At 36.1% G+C, this 27,315-nt stretch overlaps 2 protein-coding genes across 2 annotated transcripts in view; both read left to right on the top strand.

Annotated features, from left to right (window-relative positions):
- The window catches only part of LOC149776454 (transmembrane channel-like protein 7), a 111,208-nt gene that overhangs the window by 20,902 nt on the left and 62,991 nt on the right, over positions 1-27,315 (top strand). The window contains exons 6-8 of the mRNA XM_089942398.1: positions 9,089-9,264; positions 14,298-14,431; positions 17,893-18,040. Of these exons, the coding sequence (XP_089798524.1) occupies positions 9,089-9,264; positions 14,298-14,431; positions 17,893-18,040 (458 nt within the window). The remainder of the gene's footprint in view (positions 1-9,088; positions 9,265-14,297; positions 14,432-17,892; positions 18,041-27,315) is intronic.
- On the top strand, positions 25,604-26,587 carry LOC149776455 (uncharacterized; the record flags this gene model as incomplete). Its single annotated transcript, XM_089942546.1, has 3 exons — positions 25,604-25,662; positions 25,747-25,840; positions 26,387-26,587. Coding segments are annotated over 3 exons (354 nt in total), but the record flags the coding sequence as incomplete, so codon positions are not given.

Genomic DNA, 27,315 nt, shown 5'->3' on the forward strand with positions numbered 1-27,315 from the left:
AATTTGTTATTGCTTCTCTTCCAAAATGACATGTAGGATTGCCATGAAACTCTACACAGAAATAAATCCCAAAATCTAGTTGGTCTTAAATGTTGGTCAGACATTCTATATGGCTGTCACAGCAGCCATCTTGAAACTCCTGTTATTGTTACTTTTCCACATGGGATGGGCATATTAGTGTGGGGGTTTTCCCTAAAAGACTTCTCATCCTGTCTTGTTAGTCCCAAATGGCAGCCATCTTAGAAATCTCCTTATTGCTATTTTTCCTGCATGGAAAGTCATATGATCATGAGTATTTCACCTGAAGAGTCGTTGTGATGTTCACATTGGTCCTGAATGAAAATGGTTCTCTTTGGACATCCAGTATTGTCACCATAACAACTATATTTAAAATCCTTTTTTCATTACTCCTCTTGAATGAATGGTCCTATCAACAGTGGGTTTTCACTGAAAGACTTCTTATTATGTCAAATTGGTCCTAAATGAAAATGGTGCCAATCTAGCTGCCAAGTTTTTGGTTACTGACTTCCTGTAGTGAGAAGAAAGTCATATTAACATGGAGTTTGCCATGAGGATGTCCAATATGGCCACCATACTATCTCCTTCTGCTGTTAATCCCTCTCTGAAGAGGGGTCAGTCCCATGGGTTTGTCTTCATTCAGTTTTCATCAGCAGCTTTTGCAGTTTGGTTTTCTTCATATTCTGCTGTACCACATCCATCCATGTTTTCTTTCCATTGTCCATAAACTTCTGCCTTCATAATTCTTCTTAAGGCTTTTAGTTTCTAAGGCACTTTGCCATCTGATGACCCTTGTCTTGAAAGGTCGTCTCTGAATCTTTTGCCACAATCAATCATCTGCATGGTACCTCTTGCCTGGTAATTTCACTGATGCCATCCATTACAATTTTGAACAGTAATGGACTCGGGCACAATTCTTGATAAACACCAACTCAAATTTCAAATCTCACTGTAGATCCCACACTGCTTCTCACTATTATTCTTGCTCCTTCCTACATAGATTTAATGACTTGTATTATCTTTTCTGTGATTTCCTTTTTCCTTAAACTCCAGTACACAACTTCTTTTGGCACTTGATCAGAAACCTTTTCCGAATCCATGAAAAATCACTATCTCTTGTTGTTCCCTTCCAGAATCTTTTCTTGCACCTAGCTGCTTGAGAATGAAAATTGTATCATCTGTACCCATGCCAAGCATGAAGCCAGATTGATTGTTACAAATGTTTACCTTTCCTCAGATAGATCTTTCAACCACTTTTTTATGCACCTTCAACACAGTTTCCAAGTTTGATCCCTCTAAAGTTTCCACAGTAGAGTTGATCTCCTTTCTGCTTGTAGATAGTCACTATCTCACTCTCTTTCATATCAGCTGGTAACTTTTCATGCCATGAAATTCTACACATACACATCTTTGGACAACTTCATATCCATTGTTGTCCACCCCAACATGGCCATTGATGTCCATCCTATTTGTTCAATGGCTGGCACAGTTCTAACTAGTGCTTCCATGTCCTCAATAAATGTATCTTTCTCCTGTGTGCAGCCTGCCTGCAGAGCATATATATTATATTGAACACTTCGCTTTGTATCACAATAATTTAACTAACATAAGTTGATCATTATGACTTGCTATATCTGCCACTGCGTTTTTCAATTCTGGGTCTAAAATCACTCCAAAACAATTTTGTTTGTTCTTACCACCACTGTCAGTTACCTTGTATCCCTGACAGCAAGTTCTTTAGCACTATGATATTTCCATTTTACCTCCTGTATACATGTAATATTGATCATCATTCTCTGCATTACATCAACAAACTTTCTTGATTTCAATATCAGACTCACTCTGCCAACATTCCATGTGGCCATCCTGATTTTCTGGTTGTCTTTTTGATCATCCCATATCACTTATGGGTTATGTCATAGCAGTCAGTTCCTCATTTCTTACACCATTTGGGCAGTGCAGGTCATTACCGGAGGATGCCCTAGCTGTAAAATGATAATAATAATAATGAGGACTTTGTATAGCACCTAATCTTTAGAAGCTACGCACTTTACAACATTAGACAACACCTATAAGATAAAAAACATATAATGATATGATTACAAAAACAAACAACATGAAATTAGAAAACATTTAAAAAAAACATGCTGAGAATATTTAAGGTAGGAAACATTATTATGTCTTTAAGTTTGTTCTTGCAGTTGAATAAGTGAGTTTTGAGAGCCCTCTTGAATGTGATCACTGTGTCTTTGTGTCTAAGTTCAGTGGGCAATTCATTCCATGTTGCTGGGCCCTGGTATGCAAAAGAACGCTGTCCATATGACTATGTTTTCATAGTGGGAATAATGAGTATACGATTGTCAGAAGAGGAGCGTAAATATCTTACTGGTGTGTACACATGGGTGAGGTCGGAAAGGTATGTTGGACTAGAGTCCGACAGAGAAATGTAGCACAGAGAACAAATTTTGTGTTTGATTCTGGATCGAATGGATAGCCAGTGTGGGGTACAGAGCATCGGGGATGTGTGCTCTGATTGTGGTACTCTAAGTATCATTCGAGCAGCTGTGTTTTGAACTTTTTGAAGTTTCTGGAGCAGATATTGAGATGAGCCAAACAGAATTGAGTTATAATAGTCCAGTCTTGAAAGTACTAATGAACACACAAGTGTTTTAGTGGCATCAACTGAAAGATATTTGCGAATTAAGCTGATGCGTCTCAGCTCAAGATATGCAGCCTTGCATATGTTCATGACATCTACTGTGCACCCATATTAAAAACTATTGAAGCAGCTGTTAGCAACCGAATGCCCTTCCTCATGTCACCACAGTTATCAGCTGTGGACCTAGCCTTTGGTGCAGTCACCTTCTTGCAAAGCAGTAAGGGTCACAGGTTTATTGAATGGCAACCTGCACTCACCATGTCACATAGCTGTCAGTGGATTTATGTAGCTTTTCAGTGCCAGTGTGGTGCCACTCACACTACATCCTGGTAACCTTGTCGTTGTTAGTCCATGACTACTTATTCTTTAGGTTCAACCTGCTTATATAACAGCTAACCTCTTTATCTAGAGGCTGCTCCACTATCTACCACCAGTGGGTGGGTGTGATGGCAGCTCAGCTCTGCACACACAATGGCCACCACAGTGTCCATCTTAAAAATCTTGTTATTGCTGCTCACCATTAACGGATGGTAGTATCAACACGGAGGTTTCACTGAAGACTACTTATGTCTAGTTAATGGACATAAATAAATTGATGCTGATCTGACATTCGGTATGGCCAGCAAAGCAGCCATCTTGAAAATCTTCTTATTGCTATTCTTGAATGGAAAGTTGCATGAGCAATGAGGTTTTCGTTGAAAGCCTTCTTATGGTGCCCAGTTGGCCTTAAGTATAATTGCGCAGATTTGGTATCCAATATGGCCACCAAAGCAGCCATCTTGAAAATCTTATTTCTACTCCATCTAGATGGCACATCATATTGAAATTGGGTTTTCACTGGAGACTTCTTAAGATATATTGTTGGTTATAAGTGGAGCTTTTCTAACATACACTATTGTCACCATGGCAACTATTTTGAAAAACTCTTTTTATTACTATTCCTAAAGTAATATTTTTGCTGGTACATATTGTGCTGTCAACAGAAGGCTAATTATGATATCTAGCATGTCCTGAATGAGAATGCTGATTTGATCAATGTCACCCTGACTGAAACAAAGTAATCAGTTTTGGCACAATAACTCAAGTTCTCCATTATATACAGTTACCAATCTTTATGAATAGCTTGCACTTCAGGATAGAAGGATCTTAATTGAATCAAAAGGTTAAAGACCAAGGCCACCATGACTGAAAGAAGAAAAATGGTTTCCACACAATAACTTCAGTTCTCCACCATCTACAGTTACCAAACTCTAAATAGCTTGTGGTTGATGTATGGAAGAACCCTACTGATTTCAGAGTCAAAGGTCAAGGACTCTGTGACTAATATAGAAATATGGTTTCTGCACAACAACATTAGTTCTACATGACACACCTCAAAAATACTTTGTGAATTTCTTGCACTTTGGGTAAGTAGGATGGCTGTTGATCTTTTTGATCATAAGTTCAGTTGTGATAGTGACTGACTTTCAGAGGAAAAAATGGTATCTGCAAAATAACGATACCATATTGTACTCTGGATTATGTCATTTGATAGATCCAAGAGGTCAAGAAGTAGGATTCCTCATGGGGTGTTTTAAGCTGCCTTGGCCATAAAGCCAGATGAGCATATGGTACAGTCTTTTGTACATCATGACATCTTGAGTGTCTGAGCTCTTGCACCCCAGGTTGAGCCAGCCAGTTTGTGGAGTAGGTTGTTTCGAGTGCATAGTTTTGCTGCAGTTTTCCTCAGGTGGTTGTAGAATGTCAGCGATCTGTCCAGAGTCACACTGAGGTATGTTGGTATCAGGTAATATTTTATGTGCTGCCCACTGAAGAGGATGCAAAACTCACAGTTCACTTTGCATTATTAAGGTGCAATATGCTGGAGACTCTTTTTGTAGTTGCCATTTCTTGAAGAAGTCAATCATTTCCTCGAGGTCTTTGTTCAATACCTCCTAAAGCTCAGTAAATGAGAGACTTTGGGTCCCAAGAGCAACATTGTCAGCATACATGAACTTGCGTGACTTTGTTTCAGACAAGTCATTGATATAAACATTAAACAGACTTGGCAAAAGAACAGACCTTTGTGGTAGTCCATTAGACTGAAGTTTTCATGAGCTGCAGCTCTCTCACATGTGCACTCTGAAGAACCTATCATAAAGGAATAGTTCAATAATCTCAACTATTCAGCACAGCAATATATACAGTAACTCTGGAAATACAGTAACTCTGGAAATTTTCAGCAACAGCCATGCAGTGCCAGACCATATCATATGCTGTTGTTAGATCAAGGAAAACAACTTCAGTTTTAAGTTTCTTTTGAAAACCATTTTCAACAAACGTATTCTGGTCAAGGACTTGATCGCAAGCAGATTCTTGATAAAATTATTATTTTTAACATATTGTATTCAGTAGTACTGGAAGACATTATACAGAAAACAATGATCAATTTTATTTTGCCAACAGCTCTTGCATCTTGCTTTCAAATGGCAGCATTTTAAGTTTCTTATTTATCTAATCTTTAAATGTTTTCTGACTTAATTCACTTCATGACTGGAATATTATATGATAATGTACTTTTCTTTTCTTCTTTGTCTTTCCTGCCTAGGGTCAGGATCCAGCTTGAGGTCCATAAGACCACAGGATATTAATCCCCTTGATAAACCAACAGTTTATCTCATAAACATGTAATATTTTTTTATCTGATACAATATCATGCAAGCTTTAATATATATATATATATATATATATATATATATATATATATATATATATATATATATATATATATACACACACACACAGATTTTTTATTACAGATTTAAATTCTTATTGCAAATACCCACTACTAACAAATTGTTGATGATTCACATTCTTATGCATAACAGGAATTTGGATCCCAATTAATTTTCCTATATTGTTACTACATTTGTTTGTTAGTACTGAACTTCCGTTGTGTCTGAATCCTAATTAATCATACATTTATGAAAAGAATCCTCAAAGATGAATTTTCAGTGAAGTTTTTGTCATAGTTTAACCAACATTTGAGAGGCTGGACACAAAAAAAACAACCAGCATGCATTGGGTCATTTATTTCACTTCCAGACCAGCAGCAATGCCTCGTTACTCGCTGTGCACTGTTTCCAAAATACACAAACAACCACACCATAATGCTTACATTCAAAAGAATAAACAGTTTCCTTTGAATCAGCACCAAAAAATGCCTAACATTAACTCATGTATTGATACCAAAATTGAGAGAGGGAATAATGCTCTGACAATAGACTGGGACTATATTCATGGGTGCTAACATGGAGGTAATAATTATGGCCCGAGTCTTATCAGTGTCCAGTACTAAGTATAGTATTGTTTTTTATTTATAGTTGCAGGAAAATATTGAATACTAATTATAGTATCGTTATTGATTACATACATTCTCATGCAAATGTCAAATACAAATTACAGTATTGCACTGATGACTTGCATTCTCATTGAAATGTCCAGTACTAATTTCAGTATTGTTACTGATGACTTTAATACATTCTCATGCAAATATCCAAATCTTATTACAGTACATTTTCATGCAAATATCCAATACTAATTTCAGTATTATTACTGATATAGATTCTCATGTAAATATCCAATACTAATTACAGTATTGTTACTGATATACATTCTCATGCAAATATCCAATACTAATTACAGTTACTGATTACTTACATTTTCATGGATATATCTGATGCTAATTGTTGGTTACCACAAAACATTTTGTACCATGGTATATTGGGTTATTTCAGAATGTACCGTGATAGGTATCATATTATACTGCAATTATTTTATGGTCCAACAATTTCGTGGTCTGAGGCAGGGGCCTGACACTTTATTCTTTAATTTTCTTATTTTAGTACCAGGCAAAAATATCTTGCATCTTTGATTTATAGCACAATTACACACTCTATCCATGATACTATTTTGTATGAATTATCTTCAGATTAAAAAAAAAAAGCAAATATTTCAGCTCAAAGGAAAATCAGAGCCCATCCCACCCACCCCACTGCCAATTAAATGGCCACTACCATATACTAGATGAATTTGCTATGTGTATGTTAATTGTTCTAGATGTTGTAACACAAAAGCTGTAACTAAAGTGGGATCATTAAGCTTACATTATAGCTGATACTGTGAATAAAATAAATATAGGAAGTGTAGATAGAAAAGCCTACAATATTTTTTCTGGCTGCACTATTGTTATAATAGACAGGGAAACACTGAGTAGGATGCTTATTACACTCTTGTTATAATAGGCAGGGAAACACTGAGTAGGATGCTCATTGCACTATTGTTATAATAGGCAGGGAAACACTGAGTAGGATGCTCATTACACTATTGTTATAATAGGCAGACAACACTGAGTAGGATGCTCATTAAACTTTTGTTATAATAGGCAGACAACACTGAGTAGGATGCTCATTACACTAGTGTTATAATAGGCAGACAGCACTGAGTAGGATGCTCATTACACTATTGTTATAATAGGCAGGGAAACATTGAGTAGGATGCTCATTACACTATTGTTATAATAGGCAGGGAAACACAGAGTAGGATGCTCATTAAACTATTGTTATAATAGACAGACAACATTGAGTAGGATGCTCATTACACTATTGTTATAATAGGCAGGGAAACACTGAGTAGGATGCACATTACACTATTGTTATAATAGGCAGACAACACTGAGTAGGATGCTCATTAAACTATTGTTATAATAGGCAGGGAAACACTGAGTAGGATGCTCATTACATTATTGTTATAATAGGCAGGGAAACACTGAGTAGGATGCTGATTACAATATTGTTATAATAGGCAGGGAAACACTGAGTAGGATGCTCATTACACTATTACAATAGGTAGGGAAACACTGAGTAGGATGCTCATTACACTATTGTTATAAGAGGCAGGGAAACACTGAGTAGGATGCTCACTGCATTATTATTACTTAATTTTCTCATGCAGATGTCTAAAAACTAATTATAGTAATATTACTGATGATTTACATTCTCATGCAGATATCCCATTTTAATTACACTCTGCTTTGTTATGAATGACTTACAATTTTATGCCATTCAGTTATTGTCTCTAATACTTGGTACACTCTAACTTTGTTTATGAAACAGTAATAAAATGGTTACTAAATATTACAGACAATATAGTATTCACTTAAGGATTGACATTGTTTTTAAAATTCAACAAATTATGAACCGAAGAGTCCATGTGCAAACTGTATGATCCATGAAGCGGATCATACAAAGTTTGCACATCATCTATTTTGGGTTCATACTTTGTTGAATTTAAAAAAGAGAAACAGTCAATCCTTAAAATTAAATTCAGCAGCATAAATACATGTGGATATAAAAAACTCATAGTTTAATAACATTCCTTTTTTGATCCACATTTTGAACTTCATTTATAAGGCGTAATAATACAGAACAGTGAAGTTTCATGATATAAACAGCCAATCAGAGAAAAGCATTTTTTAAAGCCGTGCCCACTTCTCACTTGAAGATTACGCCACCACTTAGTTTAAAAATCAAAATCCATACTTGCACAATTGAAATCATCGTCCTCAAAGACTTTTGTAGTTTTAGACAAAACATTTTCTTCATTTTCATCATTGTATAGGATAATATACAAATCAGGATGCAAAATGCCATTTCACACTATACCATCAAGTCTTCACGTCAAGATACATAAGTAGACGTTTATTTATTCATTTAACATGTATTTCATTTAGCATTAGCAAAGAAATCTCATATATTTGAAAAAAGGTTCATGATTTAATTCAATCTTATGTAAAAAGACCATACAGGCTTTTATACATTACCTGATACCTCATCCGATTAGTGTCTGCATAGCTCAGTTGGTTAAAATGTTGCATTTCTAACACAAAGGTTGTCAGTTGGAACCCACCTGTGGTCATAGTATTTTTCTCTTCTTTTATTTTGTTTTATTTTATTTTACAAACAAATTTCAAATTTCCATATTGTAACGGTAAACAGACTTCATATCATACATTAATACATATGCAGACTGATGAATTTTGCACTGTACTATCATGTCTTCACATCAAAATATGTAAGTAAATGATGTTAATTTATTCATTTAAAGTGTATTTTACTTGTAGCATTAACAAATGTATCATACATTGAAAAAGTTCCAGTTCTGTTAAGTTAAAATCTTACCAGTACATAAAAATAGAGCAGGTGAGCGTGGCTTTAAAAAAATATATCGTTCATACTGGTATGAACCCAAAAATTTATAAAGAGTCTAGCCAATCAGATTGCTGTAACTCATAATGACAAAAGAAATTTTTTAATTATATTAGGTTGACAAGGAATAATGTCATGATTGAATGCTTTGCTTTTTCTGTTGTAGGTAACTTTGGCTCAGGAATTGGTTCAGTATTTATTTTCACCCGATGGGTATTCTGCCTAAATGCCTTTTTAGCCATTTTATGGCTTGGTTTTATTGTTTTGCCCACTGCAGTTACTGTCACTCAATACCAGAACTTAGACGGAGCTTTTGCCTTCAAGAATCTCATTGACGGAAAGGTAAGGTGCTCATTAGCCGGTTGTTGATATGAACACATTGTAATACAGGTCTTGTTTTTAATTCTCTCTATAGGTTATACATGTATGACTTTTCGTATATGGGGTTCAAAACAAAGAATAATCAATTACTAAAATAATTGGGACTGGTAAATAATTATGCCAAAACAATAAAATAGGTAAAGTATTTTGAAGATAATCTTGGAATGGAAGAAATGTATTTTCGTTTGCAAGATGGTATGATATATCAGGTTATCTTGGCTATTTTAGCCATGTTTTTGCAGATGGAAATTGTATGCCAAGATTAGAATGACTAATTTCTCTGTTTGTTCCAGTGTATTTTTACATGGCATTTTCAAATCTCTGAATTTACAAAATAAATAATGCAAAACTTAAACCACATTTCTGAAAAAAATCTGAAGATGACAATATTTCTCTGTGCCAAAATACCCATTAGATATATCGGTGCCCTTGTTCCTATGTCCATTTATCTGTCTGCCCATCCATCTTGCAATTAGTCCCATTTATGTCTCAGCTCAATTCTGGATTGAATGCATTTAATTCAGTTTACTGTTAGTATTATCTTGTTTTACTTTGTTTTGTTACATTTTTTTCTTTCCATGCTTCACAAAGCCATTTATCAAATTCCAATTAGACTTAAAAGTATAATGCACTTAAGTCCTAATTTTTGTAATTTGACTACTGCACTTAAGTTAGACTAAGCGTTATGTACTTAACTCATAACTTTTGTAATTGGACTACCAGACTTGAGTTAGACTAAGCATTATGTACTTGACTACTAATTTTTGTAATTGGACTACCGGACTTAAGTTAGACTAAGCATTATGCACTTGACTACTAAATTTTGTAATTGGACTACTGGACTTAAGTTAGACTAAGCATTATGCACTTTACTCCTAACTTTTGACTACTGGACTTAAGTTAGACTAAGTGTTATGCATTTAACTCCTAATTTTTGTAATTGGACTACCGGACTTAAGTTAGACTAAGCATTATGCACTTGATTCCTGATTTTTGTAATTGGACTACCGGTCTTAAGTTAGACTAAGCATTATGCACTTTACTCCTAACTTTTGACTACTGGACTTAAGTTAGACTAAGTGTTATGCATTTAACTCCTAATTTTTGTAATTGGACTACTGGACTTAAGTTAGACTAATCATTATGCACTTAACTCCTAATTTTTGTAATTTGACTAGTTCATTTGGTAGAGCTTTCACGTAATCCAAGGGTCATGGAGTTCAGAACACAGGCAGGTTAGTACATGTTGGCTGCCTTAGTGTGTCCTTGCAAAAGGCACTTCCCTTTTCCACAACACAGTAATATAGCTAATAATGTTGTGCAAGTGCCATTAAGAACCATTGGCCAATGGGAAGCTACTGGCAGGATTTATCACATATCTGCATGGGATGTACCAAGATTTAAACACATGGCAATGGAGGTGAAATGTCTCTGTAAAGGCAAACACCTTAGACAACTTGGCCATCCATGACCCTGTTAAAAACCAACCAACCTTATCTTGCATTTTGTTGTATTAGCCTCTGCTACCATTATGATGTGGAATAGACCCAGTGTGCCCACCTGCATGTTGGAATAGGCAACTGATGGATAATAGGCAGGGGCCATAGTGTCTCACTGGTTAGCATATTAGGACTGGGACTTGAAAGATGCAGGTTAAAATCCTAATATCTGACCAGCCTGAGTCAGCTACCATGGTGTATCCCTGGCCAAGACACTTTACTCCAATTGCCTTGGCACTAAAATAGCCTACATGGGTTGCTGTGCTGTAAACATGAATCCAAGTCAAGATATCAGCCATGACCATAGTTTTTTGAAAATTGAGTGTTTTTGAAGTTAGGTCCATTGCCCTCCTTTAGGTAGAGCTGGTTTAAATTTTAGTATTATCTGTTGTTGACACTGTATTTGCCAGAACTGGCATGGTCTACTCTGCTCTACCAACCATCAGGTTCAGAATGTGTGCTTCACATTTTTTTGCATCTGTACAGAAATAGCCATTAAATATGTTCACTGTTATTTTTAAAGCAACTCACCCTCCCCATTTAAAACAAATATTCTGAAAAAAGTGAAAGACATGTTGGCTAAATTTAACATAGAGCATTATGACATCACAGTTTTTTACTTTTTGATGTTTTTGTAAATCTGTCATCAGGGGAGTTATGGGAGCTCTTTTGGCATAGTGTCATACTTATAATGGTTGGATGGCCACCCAGTCCATCATTTAGCTCCCATTTCTGAACCATGTCATCAAGCATGGCTGCTGTTACTAAGACAATAAAAAAATCTTTAGGTTGAAGTATACTCATATATGGATATTAATTTAAAGCAAGCTTTATATAACGTCATTCATATGGACAAAAATGCTTTTGTAACTTTAAGCTTTGAACAGAACAAAATTATAGTGAGCAAAACATGAGGCAGTTTGGCCCTGCTCACTTAGAGAGCTCTTTAAATAAGGCTTGTATCACAAGACATCAGATCTATAGGCCTGGCAGTTGAAACCAGTGGTGGCACACAAATTGTTGCTTATAGTTGCTGACATATTATCATCTGGTCTTTTGCACATATGATCCCTTATGGAAATGAATGAAGACAAATGATAATTTTTCAAAATACATGTGGTAGGTCACATATTATTTTCTCAGTCTTAGGACTTAATCACCATTCTGATTCTCAAAGATTTTGTACTCTTGTTTATAATTCATCAACAAAATCAGTAAATATGCATATCCAGCAAGTCTGCTTGTTCGTTGGTTTTACTTATTACATGTTTCTGGGATAAAAAGGGAAAAAATTGAATATTTGCATCTGTTATATGTGAATTTCTACCAGGCAAGTCTTTTCATGACATATGATGAAATGATTGGGAGTGAGTAGTGACTTGTCAGGTTTGTGGCAAATACTCTGAACCTTGTTTTAATACCTCTGTTTCATTCAGTTTACCTGCATGCTTTTTTTTATATGAAAAATAACTATAGGCTTATTAAGCGCAATTGTATATGAATTTTGTTTTATATTTTCATATTTATATTCTTCAGATCATCTATGCACAGTACTTCAAAAAATAAGAATCTAAGAAATTATAGATAAAATATCTTAAAAATGTCTCATTCAGTGCAAAATCCAATGAAACCCTATGAGAAATCCAGTTATGTCCAATACAGTGATGGCCATAGTGACAAAACTTGTTTGGTGGCCACCACTTCTTCACTTTTATATGCCGGCTTTGGTCCAGTCTTGAAATAAAATGAAATGACAATTTCTAGATGTAAATTATTATGACTATGGTCTTAAAATAAGTAACAAGAAAGAGCAAAATGAAGTTCTGTGAAATTGAAATATTATTTATTTCTTTAAAATGCACAGTGAAAGAATTAAAAATAACTTACAGTATGTTGAATGAAATCCTTAGGACCTAAATGTTCAATCAGTTCCAGAAGTATGCTGTAATCCAAATGAATTCCAAAGGTTTTCCGATTTATCATCAGGACAGAAGAATCACTGTGATATAATTCCAAAAAGTCTTTAAATGAATTCACAGTTATTCCATAAAGCCTATAAATATCAAAATAATCTTTATTTGAATTCACAGTATTTCCTTGACAGCTATTATAAATCCATATATTGATCAGAATATTTCAAGCACTGTAATTCCAACAAATAATTACTTTAACTAAATGAATTCTTCTCAGTATAACTGAATAATTTTCAAGACTGGTGGTACTACAAAGAATGCCAAATTCTATGTAATAATTTGTTTAGATAGATTATCAATGTGAGATAGCATCTCTTATAAATAATTTTAACCAGTAAACAAGATCACATAGGTTACAGTTGTTAATTAGAAATTAGGTCAGCCTGGCCTTTCAGATAAACCCATGACCTCCATTCAAATCATGTGATGTTTATCAGGATTCAACCTTGGAACTCATGAAATGGACCTATACACTTGGTACGTGACTCGTTTTTAAAGTGAGAACTTAAAATTTATAAGAAATTTAGTATTTAAAAATATTATTAACTAACCTTATAAAACTAAAATTGTGAATGAAAATAAGTACACACAATCTAGGTATACATAACAAAATATTTTGAGTATATCTTCTTCCTTTAAAGCAATTTACAAATCACTTAAAAGAGCTGGACTAAATATCACACAGAAGATCCTAAATCTTGACCTTTTAACACTGCCAATGATCTAGTCCCACCCACCCTGTTTATGAAACTCTACAAATTGAATGCTCAAACTAAAAATCAAAATTTCTTTTGTCATAGGTCAGTATTTGTTAAATTGTTACAAATAAACTATACATTTATAACAAACATGGGAATCTACATGCTTTGCTACTTTTGAATCTCTTTTATTTAAATTAGTTTATTTATTGTCAGCTTTCAAAATTGGAGTTTGAGTGTACACACAGGTTGAAGAGTTTCTTTGAATTTGGGACCCCATCTGCTGTCAAATATTACCCCATTTACTGAGAACAGACTTTGACTAAACTTGACAGAGAGCATTCTGACAATACCATTTAATCTTTTACAAATGATGTCAATCTCCCATCAAATATGGCAACTGTTGCTAAAAGTAGAAAACTCTTGGGGGAAACAGCTCCAATTAATTTAGTCTCATTTTGGCTTGAAGCTATGTATATTTATGTTGAAGTTTAACTAATTTACATATTAACTTTTTGTACAAAAGATTTTTAACCATCATTAATTTATCACCCACTTCATAGAGAAACCCTTTAAACTACATTTTCTCAAAAACTTGTACAATTCAAACTCACTTAAAATTTGACAGTGACCATCCTGGCATTTTTATCTTTCAAACAAATTTTCTGGTCATTATTATTTAAAATTTATGTGACTTTTGGTTAATGTCACTCTTTGTCGAGTAAGCAAGTTCAGACCCACTTGGTCCTCTCCATAATTTATTAGATCACTTCAGAAATGAGTATAATTATTCAGTTTAGTTACGTACTTTCTTCTTTTCACAGGGTATAATAGGACAGTTATGGCTGTTCTATGGGGCTTACACGGAATACTTACAGGGAGCATACCCACTCAGTTTGGTATACCTTCTGTTACTCCTGATAACGTATTATGGAAATTTAATCATCATTCTGAGAAGGTAAAGATAAATATTTACATTTGCCTTGAATGACAGATGCATACAAAAGTATGGTTTGGACAAGATACTAAAAGGGATTCCCATCTAAATTTCTTCATCATTATGATGTCCATCTGTCTGTCTGTTCAGTTTCTGCACAACAACATTACCTCTAGATTACATAACTTGACACAGTTTTGGGAATGGCTTGCACATGAGGTAAGAAGCTTAATGTATTGGATTCAAAAGGTCAAATGTCATGGTTCCTCTGACTGAGACAAGAAAAATGATTTCTGCAGAGAAACATGAATTGTGCATCACAGAAATTAAACTGACTGTGGATTGATGGTAAAGGTCATTGTTACAGATACATGAAAAATGATTTCTTCATGACAAATATATTTTACATCTTATAACTGGACCAAACGTTCTGGATAGATTTCACTTTGAGGGATAAAGTCTGATCATTTTGGGGTCAAAGGTCAGAGCAGTGTACCTGGAAGATGGAAAATGGATTCTGCACAAAATCTTTAGTTATAGACTATGTACCTGAAAGAAATTGTCTTGATGGCATACATTTTGGGAATGCAAAGAGCCTATTAATATGTAGGTTGAAAGGTCAGGGGTCAAGATTACAGTAAATGAAGATAGTGGTTTTTGCAAAATAACTTTGCTTTGAGACCACTTACCTTGACTAAAGTTTTTTGCTGGCTTGCCCTTATGGTGTGGAAGAAGTCTACTAATTTTGAAGTAAAAATGTAAAAGGTTTATATTATTGTGACTCAAAGAAAAATCATTTTTGTGCAATAACAATTTTGTTCTCGAGTAAGATTTGATGAAGAAAGAACAGAGATTTGGGGCTTTGCAGTCACTGGTCAAGGTCATTTAATGCTACAAATAAGAAAATAATAGTGTCTGTGTAACAAGATAACCGGGTGGGATATTTCGGATTAACAACAGAACACGTTTTGACGACACAGATATATGGTTTAATGTGGCGATTTATATGAGTAGTGGATTATGAAGATGTGTGCGTATTTATAATCCAAATATTGGATCTATTTAACATAAAAAACGCACAGTTTCAAAGATGGAAAAAATATACAAATAAATTTAGTTCAGTAACCCTAAAATACAGGATAAATGATTTCACAAATGATTCAATAATGGAAAGATGAATATAGTTCACTCAAATAGTAAACAATGTAAGTCTTTACACATAGTAAAAAAAATGTATTCGCTCAGGTAGCGAAATTATGTCACTAAACAAGAACGGATATACAATCTATCCTCCCAGTCCTGAATAATACACTGGGTCTTACTAACCCAAAATTAGCATACAGCTAAAAATACATGTGTGGAGATGCACTCCGTCACCCGTGCACCATATCTGCTCCACAGCTCCTCCGAATCAATTTCACAACTGATATAGACTCCGGACCCTCGGAATACTATGATCACTTGAAATATTAGACCCTCCGGACACTTGAAATATTAGACCCTCCGGACCCCCTGGTCCTTTGACGGCTCTACAGCTGGGTCACCTTAGTCCCTCTGGACACTCTGGACACTAGACATTAGACGCTCCGGCACCTTAAATGCTCTGGACACGGACGTTTCTACCCTCTGACAACACCGGACACCCCGGATATTCCTACTCTCAGACAACACCGGACACCCCGGATATTCCTACCATCAAAAACAGCTGAAAATATACCCGATACAGTGTACTAAACTTGATACAGACATAACGTAAGGACGTTATACATGGTAAGTTATAAAGATTATATTATGATGGCATTTTACAAAACAGGTTCAATAGTAAACCTAACCCTGCTCGATAAGACAATAGTAAACAATTCTTTTTTTTTTTAAAAAATGTAGCTTTACATTACCAATATAAATCCTGCACTATGTCGCAACAAGAATAAAAAAATGCACGCATTATGGTATGTAAAGAAAACTATAACAAACATGCAAAGGTAAATATGGTAAAACACTAGTTATCACTTAAAACCCAAAAATTACCTACCCCTACAGCTGGAGTTGTGCGAATCCTTTTAGCAGGCCGCTTGCTGACAAAACCATTAGTATTGTAAAGGTCCTTTACAAGTAGTAACGTATTTATACCTTTAGAATTTTCGTTATTCCTTATCGAAGGCACCTTGCACGTGTGGCATAGGACGAATCGTACTCACGATTTCGAAATACATAGACCATATTATAATCACCCTTGGGTATCGTTGTACAGAGAAAAGAAACGAAACTCTAGTACATGTATTTAATTAACAACTTTTACACCATTCCGTGACAGTCTGCACATTACATTTGGTAGTAGGCAGTTACCCACACAAAATGTTTTGGGTGGCTTGCACATGGGGCAAGAAAGAAATCTTTGTTTGGGTAGTGTTGGTTTTAGCAGCACTTTCAATATATTGCTAGCCAAATCTTACTGAGGTTATGGGGAATATTTAGTACCTTTACCAACTAATCACAAATGCAATTGACTTGGGCTGGCTTAGGTGAGTTATTGAAACTCATACCTTACTCATATGAAGAAAAACATGCTGCTGATTATTTTATTTCAGTAAAATTAATTAATTATATTTTAGTAGGGATACAAAGGTCATGGTCAAAGTCATTGAGACTCATTAGGTAATACTCTTCAGAGTTAACTGTGCCCTACTAGTCCTTATATACAGGTCAGTTAAATATGGGGTGGGTGTATATGGTGTATCATTTACTGCACTTGTGTTCTCCAATATATATTTGTGCCTACCTAGAGAATCTTGATTTATTGTCCACTTCTGCTTGGATTAGGAAAAGGCGATTACATAATCTAAAAACCTATCTTGTGAGTGTGTGTGTGATTATGATTTTTAACATAGCTTTAACAATTATTCAGTCATATTGCTACGATGCCTGCATAGTGATGTCTAGCACTGGGGCATTATGCCACAGACATGTAGCATGATGTTCTACCCAGTCACATTATCCTGACACCAGGCTGACCAGTCCTAACACTAAATCTTAATGCTGAGCACCTAGCAAGGTAGCTGTTAGTACCATTTTTGTATGTCTTTGGTATGACTCTGCAGCGGATTGAACTCATGACCCCCCGCTTCCGAGGCAGATGCTCTAACCACTAGGCCACCGGAGGGGTCAAAAACATATCTTGTAATATCTCTGTAAATAAATTATGTTTTATACCACACATTACAGTATTTGGACATAATTTGCATACAGCTTGACCAGGGGTCTCAAACATGCAGCCCATGGGCCACATGCGGCCAGCCAAGCAGTATCATGTGGCCAGCAAAATGATTGGCATCACATGGTGTCATGAGAGAAAACAAAGGTGGTAGGTGGTGCAGCCCTTGGGCCATTGAAAATGCCCTCATGTGGCCCTCAGGGTGGTTTGAGTTTGAGACCCCTGAGCTAGGCCTTGTTCACAGTCATGTATATAAGTATTTGCTTTACAGTATTGCTCAAGGCCAGCAACCTTCACACAGTGCTATCAATGAATCTCGTTTCCGGTTCTCTCTCTTGCTCTGGACCTCCTGGGATCATTCCATAACCTCTGGTGAAGCCGCTGGCAACCTGACCAAGGGGATTATCAGTGCTTTGAAGGTGTGTACAATGAAGCCTTATTAATATCTGCTCTGTCAATCAGAAAATCTCAATATCCATAGTATTATTACAATACTTTCTCGAAAAGTGATTAGCTTATAATTTTTGAAACACTTTTTTAATCAGGACTAAGCAGTCATTTGATAGCTATTGTTTTCTGTCGACTGACCAACAGTTGTTCACAGAATTCATTGAAGATGAAAGAAAGAAGACATAACAGCCTTATTGTTGATGGTTCAGGAATAAGTAACAATTATTAACTTGTTGAAGAGCTAATGTCATTTCAAAAATAAGCAATCAGATCTTTTTTTTATTCTTTAAGATTACAAAACATCATTCCAAATTATTGTCAGACTCTTTTTTATTTTAGTATTAAGGCTTTGTAGTACTCCAAGAAATTGGTAAAATTATTGCATTATTTTGGGAGCCATCCCACAGTTGTGCATTATTCAAATTCATGCTGTAGCAAAATGTGTTTTACAGTGGTTTTACTTTATCTATTTCTTCACAGCTAACTTGTTTCTAATGAGACAACTTTCTGTTTTAATGCAATATTAGATGTCTAAATCAGGTTGGATCTTGGATGGTATGAGAGAGTCTCTAAATAGAAGCATATTTTGATTTTATTCAGGTTGATTTCATTCAGCTGTAGCCATCCTTTATTCTGATAAGGAATTAAAAAATGTTTAATAAAATGAATTGGGACTAACAGTAAGGGATGCTCAAATATAATTATACATGAAACATCATTGCAGTTTTTAATTTGCATCATGTTCATTGTCTTCTTATTATCTGTACCATTGTATTAAAATAGTGGGGCCCCAAGTGGCTGAGTGGTCTAAAGCGCTCTCCATTACGGATCATTGCCATCTCACCTCTGTCTGTGTGAGTTCGAGTCTCGGATTCGGCTAATGTGGGTATGTGAGAAAGCTTGCCAGTAGCTTCTCGTGGGTCGGTGGTTCTTTCCGGGATTTTCCCGGGTTCTTCCTCCACCATTAATACTGGCCGCCATGTATAGCCTATCGTGTGCTGAAAAATGGCGTTAAACTCCACAACAACAACAATTAAACTGGTAAATGTTTGGTATTTTGGGATCTGGGTGTGGTAGGAATTCAGTAATAATAGAATATTTACCCATGAGGGTATGTTCTGTATAGAAATTTCTCCTTCAAATACTTCCCCAATCACCTTACATTAGAAATATTAGCCTGCTACCTCCTGAATCCAGCCCTATTAACATCAAAAAAATCATCTTTCTGTCTCTCTAGACAAAGAGCAATACTTTTTGCCCATTACCTACCCTTGCCACCACCAGGTGCTGCTAGCATTTTAGCTTTGCTGTCACACATTTTATTTCCAACAGTCCAAACCATCATGGTGATTAAGTTGGATGATCGAACATTTTGGATTTGTTGCGTGGGACAGTCATTCTTCTGCAGGTTATTTGCATTATGTTTATAATTTCTGCTAAATTTGAGTGACTTTTTCACCTTTATGGACTTTATCTATTTAAGACCATGTTACATCATACTATCATTGTCATTTACAAGTTAGCATAACACTGTTTTTGCTTACTCTGTTAGTAACAGAGTTAGCATTAGTGAGTTCATAACATACTGCATTACTAATTTATGTTTTGCTTTTTCTTCTCTTGAGTAGTTTCAATAGAAATGTTAAATAAATGTATGAAATGCAAAATGTTAAAAGCAAAGGAAGACAAACATGACTTTTGTATATTTTAAGTGTACATAATCTAGGCCATGAAGCATATACCATGTATATACCCCCTGGTCAGATGAAATCGGAAGGCTATCAAGCATATACAATACATGGTCATATGAAGAAAGAAGGCCATCAAGCATATACAATACAAGGTCAGATGAAGTTGGAAGGCCATCAAGCATATACAATACATGGTCAGATGAAGTTGGAAGGCAAGAAGCATATACAATACATCGTCAGATGAAGTCGGAAGGCCATCAAGCATATACAATACATGGTCACATGAAGAAAGAAAGCCATCAAGCATATACAATACATGGTCAGATGAAATCGGAAGACCAAGAAGCATATACAATACATAGATGAAGTTGGAAGGCAAGAAGCATATACAATACATGGTCAGATGAAGTCGGAAGGCCATCAAGCATATACAATACATGGTCAGATGAAGTTGGAAGGCAAGAAGCATATACAATACATGGTCAGATGAAGTCGGAAGGCCATCAAGCATATACAATACATGGTCAGATGAAATCGGAAGGCAAGAAGCATATACAATACATGGTCATATGAAGAAAGAAGGCCATCAAGCATATACAATACATGGTCAGATGAAGTTGGAAGGCCATCAAGCATATACAATACATGGTCATATGAAGTCGGAAGGCCATCAAGCATATACAATACATGGTCATATGAAGAAAGAAGGCCATCAAGCATATACAATACATGGTCAGATGAAGAAAGAAAGCCATCAAGCATATACAATACATGGTCAGATGAAATCGGAAGACCAAGAAGCATATACAATACATAGTCAGATGAAGTTGGAAGGCAAGAAGCATATACAATACATGGTCAGATGAAGAAAGAAGGCCATCAAGCATATACAATACATGGTCAGATGAAGTTGGAAGGCAAGAAGCATATACAATACATGGTCAGATGAAGTTGGAAGGCAAGAAGCATATACAGTACATGGTCATATGAAGAAAGAAGGCCATCAAGCATATACAATACATGGTCAGGTGAAGTTGGAAGGCAAGAAGCATATACAATACAAGGTCAGATGAAGTTGGAAGGCAAGAAGCATATACAATACATGGTCATATGAAGTCAGAAGGCCATCAAGCATATACAATACATGGTCATATGAAGAAAGAAGGCCATCAAGCATATACAATACATGGTCAGATGAAGTTGGAAGGCAAGAAGCATATACAATACATGGTCAGATGAAGTCGGAAGGCCATCAAGCATATACAATACATGGTCATATGAAGAAAGAAGGCCATCAAGCATATACAATACATGGTCAGATGAAATCGGAAGACCATGAAGCATATACAATACATGGTCATATGAAGAAAGAAAGCCATCAAGCATATTCAATACATGGTCAGATGAAATCAGAAGACCAAGAAGCATATACAATACATGGTCATATGAAGAAAGAAGGCCATCAAGCATATACAATACATGGTCAGATGAAGTTGGAAGGCAAGAAGCATATACAATACATGGTCAGATGAAATCGGAAGGCAAGAAGCATATAGAATACATGGTCAGATGAAGTTGGAAGACAAGAAGCATATACAATACATGGTCATATGAAGAAAGAAGGCGATCAAGCATGTACAATACATGGTCATATGAAGAAAGAAAGCCATCAAGCATATACAATACATGGTCAGATGAAATCGGAAGACCAAGAAGCATATACAATACATAGTCAGATGAAGTTGGAAGGCAAGAAGCATATACAATACATGGTCAGATGAAGTCGGAAGGCCATCAAGCATATACAATACATGGTCATATGAAGAAAGAAGGCCATCAAGCATATACAATACATGGTCAGATGAAGTTGGAAGGCAAGAAGCATATACAATACATGGTCAGATGAAGTCGGAAGGCCATCAAGCATATACAATACATGGTCATATGAAGAAAGAAGGCCATCAAGCATATACAATACATGGTCATATGAAGAAAGAAAGCCATCAAGCATATACAATACAAGGTCAGATGAAGTTGGAAGGCCATCAAGCATATACAATACATGGTCATATGAAGTCAGAAGACCATGAAGCATATACAATACATGGTCATATGAAGTTGGAAGGCCAAGAAGCATATACAGTACATGGTCATATGAAATCGGAAGGCCAAGAAGCATATACAATACATGGTCAGATGAAGTCAGAAGACCATGAAGCATATACAATACATAGTCAGATGAAGTTGGAAGGCCATCAAGCATATACAATACATGGTCAGATGAAGTTGGAAGGCCAAGAAGCATATACAATATATGGTCATATGAAGTTGGAAGGCTAACAAGCATATACAATACAAGGTCAGATGAAGTTGGAAGGCCAAGAAGCATATACAATACATGGTCAGATGAAGTTGGAAGGCAAGAAGCATATACAATACATCGTCAGATGAAGTCGGAAGGCCATCAAGCATATACAATACATGGTCACATGAAGAAAGAAAGCCATCAAGCATATACAATACATGGTCAGATGAAATCGGAAGACCAAGAAGCATATACAATACATAGATGAAGTTGGAAGGCAAGAAGCATATACAATACATGGTCAGATGAAGTCGGAAGGCCATCAAGCATATACAATACATGGTCAGATGAAGTTGGAAGGCAAGAAGCATATACAATACATGGTCAGATGAAGTCGGAAGGCCATCAAGCATATACAATACATGGTCAGATGAAATCGGAAGGCAAGAAGCATATACAATACATGGTCATATGAAGAAAGAAGGCCATCAAGCATATACAATACATGGTCAGATGAAGTTGGAAGGCCATCAAGCATATACAATACATGGTCATATGAAGTCGGAAGGCCATCAAGCATATACAATACATGGTCATATGAAGAAAGAAGGCCATCAAGCATATACAATACATGGTCAGATGAAGAAAGAAAGCCATCAAGCATATACAATACATGGTCAGATCAAATCGGAAGACCAAGAAGCATATACAATACATAGTCAGATGAAGTTGGAAGGCAAGAAGCATATACAATACATGGTCAGATGAAGAAAGAAGGCCATCAAGCATATACAATACATGGTCAGATGAAGTTGGAAGGCAAGAAGCATATACAATACATGGTCAGATGAAGTTGGAAGGCAAGAAGCATATACAGTACATGGTCATATGAAGAAAGAAGGCCATCAAGCATATACAATACATGGTCAGGTGAAGTTGGAAGGCAAGAAGCATATACAATACAAGGTCAGATGAAGTTGGAAGGCAAGAAGCATATACAATACATGGTCATATGAAGTCAGAAGGCCATCAAGCATATACAATACATGGTCATATGAAGAAAGAAGGCCATCAAGCATATACAATACATGGTCAGATGAAGTTGGAAGGCAAGAAGCATATACAATACATGGTCAGATGAAGTCGGAAGGCCATCAAGCATATACAATACATGGTCATATGAAGAAAGAAGGCCATCAAGCATATACAATACATGGTCAGATGAAATCGGAAGACCATGAAGCATATACAATACATGGTCATATGAAGAAAGAAAGCCATCAAGCATATTCAATACATGGTCAGATGAAATCAGAAGACCAAGAAGCATATACAATACATGGTCATATGAAGAAAGAAGGCCATCAAGCATATACAATACATGGTCAGATGAAGTTGGAAGGCAAGAAGCATATACAATACATGGTCAGATGAAATCGGAAGGCAAGAAGCATATAGAATACATGGTCAGATGAAGTTGGAAGACAAGAAGCATATACAATACATGGTCATATGAAGAAAGAAGGCGATCAAGCATGTACAATACATGGTCATATGAAGAAAGAAAGCCATCAAGCATATACAATACATGGTCAGATGAAATCGGAAGACCAAGAAGCATATACAATACATAGTCAGATGAAGTTGGAAGGCAAGAAGCATATACAATACATGGTCAGATGAAGTCGGAAGGCCATCAAGCATATACAATACATGGTCATATGAAGAAAGAAGGCCATCAAGCATATACAATACATGGTCAGATGAAGTTGGAAGGCAAGAAGCATATACAATACATGGTCAGATGAAGTCGGAAGGCCATCAAGCATATACAATACATGGTCATATGAAGAAAGAAGGCCATCAAGCATATACAATACATGGTCATATGAAGAAAGAAAGCCATCAAGCATATACAATACAAGGTCAGATGAAGTTGGAAGGCCATCAAGCATATACAATACATGGTCATATGAAGTCAGAAGACCATGAAGCATATACAATACATGGTCATATGAAGTTGGAAGGCCAAGAAGCATATACAGTACATGGTCATATGAAATCGGAAGGCCAAGAAGCATATACAATACATGGTCAGATGAAGTCAGAAGACCATGAAGCATATACAATACATAGTCAGATGAAGTTGGAAGGCCATCAAGCATATACAATACATGGTCAGATGAAGTTGGAAGGCCAAGAAGCATATACAATATATGGTCATATGAAGTTGGAAGGCTAACAAGCATATACAATACAAGGTCAGATGAAGTTGGAAGGCCAAGAAGCATATACAATACATGGTCAGATGAAGTTGGAAGGCCAAGAAGCATATACAATATATGGTCATATGAAATTGGAAGGCCATGAAGCATATACAATACATGGTCATATGAAGAAAGAAGGCCATCAAGCATATACAATACATGGTCAGATGAAGTTGGAAGGCAAGAAGCATATACAATACAAGGTCAGATGAAGTTGGAAGGCAAGAAGCATATACAATACATGGTCAGATGAAGTTGGAAGGCAAGAAGCATATACAGTACATGGTCATATGAAGAAAGAAGGCCATCAAGCATATACAATACATGGTCAGGTGAAGTTGGAAGGCAAGAAGCATATACAATACAAGGTCAGATGAAGTTGGAAGGCAAGAAGCATATACAATACATGGTCATATGAAGAAAGAAGGCCATCAAGCATATACAATACATGGTCAGATGAAATCGGAAGACCAAGAAGCATATACAATACATAGTCAGATGAAGTTGGAAGGCAACAAGCAAATACAATACATGGTCAGATGAAGTCGGAAGGTCATCAAGCATATACAATACATGGTCATATGAAGAAAGAAGGCCATCAAGCATATACAATACATGGTCAGATGAAATCGGAAGACCATGAAGCATATACAATACATGGTCATATGAAGAAAGAAGGCCATCAAGCATATTCAATACATGGTCAGATGAAATCGGAAGACCATGAAGCATATACAATACATGGTCATATGAAGAAAGAAGGCCATCAAGCATATTCAATACATGGTCAGATGAAATCAGAAGACCAAGAAGCATATACAATACATGGTCATATGAAGAAAGAAAGCCATCAAGCATATACAATACAAGGTCAGATGAAGTTGGAAGGCCATCAAGCATATACAATACATGGTCATATGAAGAAAGAAGGCCATCAAGCATATACAGTACATGGTCAGATGAAGTTGGAGGGCAAGAAGCATATACAATATATGGTCAGATGAAATCGGAAGGCAAGAAGCATATAGAATACATGGTCAGATGAAGTTGGAAGGCAAGAAGCATATACAATACATGGTCATATGAAGAAAGAAGGCGATCAAGCATATACAATACATGGTCAGATGAAGTTGGAAGGCAAGAAGCATATACAATACATGGTCAGATGAAGTCGGAAGGCCATCAAGCATATACAATACATGGTCATATGAAGAAAGAAGGCCATCAAGCATATACAATACATGGTCAGATGAAATCGGAAGACCATGAAGCATATACAATACATGGTCATATGAAGAAAGAAAGCCATCAAGCATATTCAATACATGGTCAGATGAAATCAGAAGACCAAGAAGCATATACAATACATGGTCATATGAAGAAAGAAAGCCATCAAGCATATACAATACAAGGTCAGATGAAGTTGGAAGGCCATCAAGCATATACAATACATGGTCATATGAAGTCAGAAGACCATCAAGCATATACAATACATGGTCATATGAAGTCAGAAGACCATGAAGCATATACAATACATGGTCATATGAAGTTGGAAGGCTAAGAAGCATATACAGTACATGGTCATATGAAATCGGAAGGCCAAGAAGCATATACAATACATGGTCAGATGAAGTCAGAAGACCATGAAGCATATACAATACATGGTCAGATGAAGCTGGAAGGCCATCAAGCATATACAATACATGGTCATATGAAGAAAGAAGGCCATCAAGCGTATGCAGTACATGGTCAGATGAAGTCGGAAGGCCAAGAAGCATATACAATACATGGTCATATGAAGAAAGAAAGCCATCAAGCATATACAGTACATGGTCATATGAAGAAAGAAGGCCATCAAGCGTATGCAGTACATGGTCAGATGAAGTCGGAAGGCCAAGAAGCATATACAATACAAGGTCAGATGAAGTTGGAAGGCCCTCAAGCATATACAATACATGGTCATTTGAAGAAAGAAGGCCATCAAGCATATACAATACATGGTCATATGAAGTCGGAAGGCCATCAATCATATACAATACATGGTCAGATGAAGTTGGAAGGCCATCAAGCATATACAATACATGGTCATATGAAGAAAGAAGGCCATCAAGCGTATGCAGTACATGGTCAGATGAAGTCGGAAGGCCATCAAGCATATACAATACATGGTCATATGAAGAAAGAAGGCCATCAAGCGTATGCAGTACATGGTCAGATGAAGTCGGAAGGCCAAGAAGTATATGCAATACATAGTCATATGAAGTCGGAAGGCCATCAAACATATACATTACATGGTCATATGAAGTCGGAAGGCCATCAAGCATATACAATACATGGTCATATGAAGAAAGAAGGCCATCAAGCGTATGCAGTACATGGTCAGATGAAGTCGGAAGGCCAAGAAGCATATACAATACATGGTCATATGAAGTAGGAAGGCCATCAAGCATACACATTACATGGTCATATGAAGAAAGAAGGCCATCAAGCATATACAGTACATGGTCATATGAAGTTGGAAGGCCATCAAGCATATACAATACATGGTTATATGAAGTTGGAAGGCCATCAAGCATATACAATACATGGGCATATGAAGAAAGAAGGCCATCAAGCATATACAATACATGGTCATATGAAGTTGGAAGGCCATCAAGCATATACAATACATGGTCATATGAAGTCAGAAGGCCATCAAGCATATACAATACATGGTCATATGAAGAAAGAAGGCCATCAAGCATATACAATACATGGTCATATGAAGTCGGAAGGCCATCAAGCATATACAATACATGGTCATATGAAGTCGGAAGGCCATCAGGCATATACAATACATGGTCATATGAAGTCGGAAGGCCATCAAGCATATACAATACATGGTCATATGAAGTCAGAAGGCCATCAAGCATATACAATACATGGTCATATGAAGAAAGAAGGCCATCAAGCATATACAATACATGGTCATATGAAGAAAG

This window comes from Sinohyriopsis cumingii, chromosome 18, assembly GCF_028554795.1.
Source record: "Sinohyriopsis cumingii isolate HCF-2022 chromosome 18, ASM2855479v2, whole genome shotgun sequence".
Taxonomy (NCBI): Eukaryota; Metazoa; Mollusca; class Bivalvia; order Unionida; family Unionidae; genus Sinohyriopsis; species Sinohyriopsis cumingii.